Source organism: Octopus bimaculoides, chromosome 25, assembly GCF_001194135.2.
Source record: "Octopus bimaculoides isolate UCB-OBI-ISO-001 chromosome 25, ASM119413v2, whole genome shotgun sequence".
Lineage (NCBI taxonomy): Eukaryota > Metazoa > Mollusca > Cephalopoda > Octopoda > Octopodidae > Octopus > Octopus bimaculoides.
Genome location: NC_069005.1, coordinates 8,982,389 through 8,987,855, shown reverse-complemented (window position 1 = coordinate 8,987,855; position 5,467 = coordinate 8,982,389). Strand labels below are relative to the sequence as shown.

General features: G+C 37.1%; 1 protein-coding gene across 1 annotated transcript in view; it reads right to left on the bottom strand.

Moving 5' to 3' along the window:
• Positions 1-5,467, bottom strand: part of LOC106867469 (uncharacterized protein DDB_G0271670) — a 1,130,547-nt gene that overhangs the window by 889,983 nt on the left and 235,097 nt on the right. The window contains exon 2 of the mRNA XM_052976825.1: positions 2,530-2,628. Within this exon, the coding sequence (XP_052832785.1) occupies positions 2,530-2,628 (99 nt within the window). The remainder of the gene's footprint in view (positions 1-2,529; positions 2,629-5,467) is intronic.

Sequence of the window (5,467 nt, the reverse complement as noted above, 5' to 3'; positions counted from 1 at the left end):
ATATATATATATATATATATATATATATATAAAATTATAATTTAGGGTATCTAAGAGATACTGCCATGCTGAAAATAGCAGCCAAATCTTGACTCTAAACCACAATGAAATGCTCATATAGCACACAGGAGCGAAGGTGTTTTTTTCATCTTCGCTCTTGTGTGCTATATGAGCATTTCATTCTGGTTTATAGTCAAGATTTGGCTGCTATTTTCAGCATGGCAGTATCTCTTTGATACCCTAAATTATAATTTTAAATAATTGTTACCTTTGATGGTTTTTATTCCCATGCTGGCCACTTGATAAAATCGATATTTAAATATTGATCTTATCCTTATTTATATAAATTTATATATATATATATATATATATATATATATATATAAACACACACACACACACATATACTTTCATATACATATATGTACCTCAACTGGTTGACATGTAAATTCCGTAATGTCCTTTATGCTCTGAAGATATTTCACTCAAAATCTTAAAAAATGCAAAATTATTTTATTATATATATTTTGTAATTTTTTTATTGAGTGTAAATTGATTATAGGCAATATTAATTACAAATTAATTTATATCCATTATATCTCTCCATTTTCTTACTTAATAATATTGATATTTGTATAATATATTCATTGAAGAATGAAATCTTTATATATATTAAACCAACATATTTTGGATAAAACTATCTCTATAAGTTTTATATCTCTATAAAACTATCTCTATAAGACGTTTATATATCTTCATAATGGCTATATATATATATATATATATATATATACACACATATATATACACATAAATATATACAATAGACATATGCATACTTACAGATACATACAACTATATGTAGTTTATACATGAATAGTTAATCTCCCAATGTACTTTTCGACAGAGTATTGAGCTAATTAAGTGACCTGTCAGAGCTTTCAGAGATTCAGAATTAGTGAAAGTATCACAGTAACTAATTGTCTTTGAAGTGCACGTTAAGATGATGAACAAACAAATAGAGAGGGGGGAAGAGGGAGAGAGAGAGAGAGGTAAAGGAAAGAGAAAGAGAAAACACTGCTAATAATATTGCTTTCAAATTGTGGCACAAGATCAGTATTTTGGGGGCGATGGGACTAAGTCGATTACATCAACCCTGAGTTCAACTGGTGCTTCTTTTTTCTTTTCTACTCTAAGCACAAAGCCCGAAATTTTGGGGGAGGGTGCCAGTCGATTGAATCGACTCCAGTATGCAACTGGTACTTAATTTATCGACCCTGAAAGGATGAAAGGCAAAGTCGACCTCAGAGGAAAATGAACTCAGAATGGAAAGACAAACGAAATACCTATTTCTTTACCTCCCACAAGGGGTTATACACAGAGGGGACAAACAAGGACAGACAAACAGATTAAGTCGATTATATCGACCCCAGTGCGTAACTGGTACTTATTTAATCGACCCCGAAAGGATGAAAGGCAAAGTCGACCTCGGCGGAATTTGAACTCAGAACGTAGCGGCAGACGAAATACCGCTAAGCATTTCGCCCGGGGTGCTAAAAGTATCGACTGATACTTATTTTTATCAACCCTGAAAGGACGAAAGGCGAAGCCAACCTCAGTAAAATTTGAACTCAGAACGTAATGGCAGACAAAATATCATTAAGCGTTTTGCCTGGGATGCTAATGATTCTGTCAGTTCACCACCTCTCTTGTTGTTGTTGGCACTCCGTCACTTACGGCGTCGAGTGTTCCAGTTGATCCGATCAACGGAACGGCCTGCTCATGAAATTAATGTGCAAGTGGCTGAGCACTCCACAGACACGTGTACCCTCAACGTAGTTCTTGGGGATATTCAGCATGACGCAGTGTGACAAGGCTGGCCCTTTGAAATACAGGCACAACAGAAACAGGAAGTAAGAGTGAGAGAAAGTTGTGGTGAAAGAATACAGCAGGGTTCGCCACCATCCCCTGCCGGAGTCTCGTGGGGCTTTAGGTGTTTTCGCTCAATAACCACTTACAATGCCCGGTCTGAGAATCGAAACCGCGATCCTATGACCGCGAGTCCGCTGCCCTAACCACTGGGCCATTGCGCCTCCACTTCACCACCTCAATACTGCTAGTAATATTCATAGATTAAAGAAAAGGGATTAAAGAAGGGATTTTTCTTTGCCAGAAAAGGGTTAGGGTTCACAAAGGGTTAAAGTTTGAGAACAAGTAATGTACAGCCTTCTTCACTTGTTCATGAATTTTGTTCATATCATTAATCAGTCTGTGTGTCTGCCAATTAATTACATTTTGTTTTCTTTCTTCAACAAAAACAGTAGTGAGTAATATAATAGAGATTTGGTTGCTATTTCTAGTAGATCAATCAACGATGTAGAACCTTCTTTGTTGATGATATATTTGTTTAATGTTTTTCTTTTTTTTTTCATTTATCGTTTTGTTTTGTCATTCTTTTGTTTCGTTCAGTCTATGTGTCTAGTAATCAATTAATCAATGACTAAAGAATGATAAAGCAACGCCAAATACCTTAGAGATTGTTCATTCACTGACTCGTTGACTCCCTCTTTTTCCATCAGCATCTTACGAAACATTGACACTTTGTGTTCAATTTCGTCTGGGGAATACCTGAAAAACATTAAGAAAAATAAGTCAATTAATGACATACATTAATAAATTAGTTTGCTAATTACAATTATGATTTTTTTACAGAGTTATAAGTTCAAGTATGACTTTGTGATAAGAAGTCTGCTTCTTGACTGAATGGTTTCCATTTTGGTCTCACCACGCGGCACACTGGTCAAGTGTCTTCTACTAGAGCCACAAAGCCTTGCGACTGAATTTGGATGGATACTGAAAGAAGCCTCAGTGTGTGTGTGTGTGTGTGTGTGTGTGTGTGTGTGTGTGTGTATCATCATCATTTAACATCCGCTTTCCATTTTGGCATGAGTTACACGGTTTGCACCAGGTTCCAGTCTGATTTCGGTTTGGTTTCTACAGTTGGATGCCTTTCCTAATGCCAACCCCTCCATGAGTGTAATGGATGTGTTTTATGTGACACTGTAGCCAATTTGAACATAAAATAGGTAAAATATTTGGGCCAGACATGGCTGGTTTCAAAGTCTTGGGAGTTGCACTGTAATCTAACTAGTGCTGGTGGCACAAAAAAAAGAGGGCCCAGTACACATTATAAAGTGGTTGGCATTAGGAAGGGCATCCAGCTGTAGAAACCATGCCAAAGCAGATATTAGATGATGATGAAGTCCTTGGACCCATCAGGTACTGTCAAATCATCCACCCAATGTCAACAAGGGACATGGATATTAAATGTTGATGAAGAAAATGGTACGAGTTAGTTTTAAGAATAGTCAAAAGCACATGCACAAGAATGTATAAATATTACTGGACAAGAAAGTCAATAATTAACGTAATTAATGTAAAAAAAAAACATCTAAGCCAATAATTAACATAATTAATGTAAAAAACATTTAAAATTTAAATAGATTATAATGATATGAGGAGGAAAAGACAACATTGGCTTAATGACTAATAGAATTTTAATCAATACTTGCTGAAGTAATTAAAATACTAATTGCGTTAATATTATTATTTTCTCACAGCTTAAGTATATCTAATTAAATGTGTGATGTTCACAGCATTAGAATTGGGTTCTTTGGGTTTTTTTTTATTTGTCTTTCTTTTTGTTTTTAATTTTTTAGTCAGGTGGGAAGGTGGTATCTATGACTCTCTTGAGACTGATGAGAAGGTGGGAGGAAGATATCCTCAACCCAGAGACCCAGCCTGCCCAGATGCTTGCCACACTGTGGGCTCTTGCTAAAGGTGCCTAAGGAGCAGGTGAAGGGGGCAGCTTTAGTCCAGGTACCAAGTTAAGCCTACCACTTAAACATTTCATTATGTATGCAAGCATTCCCGGATGATCCAGATTCCTTCGGCTTTAAGATAAGATAATTCTTAATTTCTTAAACGGTGAACAATGAAGATGATATTAATAATGATCCTTTCTCCTATAGGCACAAGGCCTGAAATTCTGGAGAAGAGAGTTTGTTGATTACGTCAATCAACCCCAGTACACAACTGGTACTTATTTCATTGACCTTGAAAGTATAAAAAGCAAAGTCCACCTCGACAAAATTTGAACTCAGAAAATAAAACTGGACAAAACGCCACTAGTGCTGGTGGTGCTGGTGGTGGTGGTGGTTTTGGTTGTGGTGGTGGTGGTGGTGGTGGTGGTGGTGGTAATGAGGCTGATGATGAAATATATTTGCTGAGAGTAAGATGTGGTGTGATAAATACACCTGTACAGATATTTTCAGAAGTAGACCTTGGAAGACGTGGGACAAATTGACGGAAACTGACTTCAAGGTGTTTAGCCCTCTAAAAGGAGACGACACAGGGCACCAATGTGAATGGTTTCATGCTGTGCTTGAAAAGCTCTGTCCATCTCATCAGAATTGAGGCTCCTCCGTCAAGCCTTACTCCCACAACTCATCTTCTGACATCCACTCTTCCGTCAATCTTCTATGTTACTCTATTTCCTTCGCTTCTCCCTGTATTGAACCAAAACCCTCTGCATCCAATTCATTCCCTATCCCTAAACATCTGTCACACTATTTTCACTCAGTTCACCTACCTACGCAACCACCATTTCTGCTCTTCTATCCTAATCTCTCTCATATTCAATTTGTACCCAAACCTCGCTTCTTTTTCTTTTTCTCTCACTTTCCAAGTGGCCAAGCCATGTATTCACCTCTTCAGCAAGACACCTGCTCCTCTGCCTCTATCATAGTTTCTTATTCCTCCAGTCTATGCCCTGCTCAGTCGAGGGATCTTATCATCTGGGTACTTGGCAACATCACCGGTGTCGGTGTCACGTGAAAATTACCCAGCACACTCTGTTAAATGGTTGGCACCAGGAAGGACATCCAGCTGTAGAAAACCATGCCAAAGCAGACATAGAACCTGGTGGGGGCCCTCTGCCTTTTCTGTTCTTCTCAAACTGGCCAACCCATGCCAGGTTGGGAAAAAGGACATTAAATGGTGGTGGTGGTGGTGATGATGATGATGATGGCGATGATCATGATGACAAAAATAATGATGAGGATGATGATGAGGATGATGATGACGATGATGATGGTGATGACAATGATGATGATGATGATGATGATGATGATGAATATGAATCTGAGAATTTAATAACGCATGTTCATCTGTTAATAAACATATGCATAATACGAAGAATCATGTGTATGTATGTATGTATGTATGTATGTATGTATGTATGTATGAGCATAGGAATACAAGTATTTATATATATTTTATATATGCAGATGTATCAAATATGAATTTGTATATAATATATGTAAACAAATAATTGATACACACACACACGCATACACATATATATATATGTATATACGGATAAACATATGCATACACACACACACAC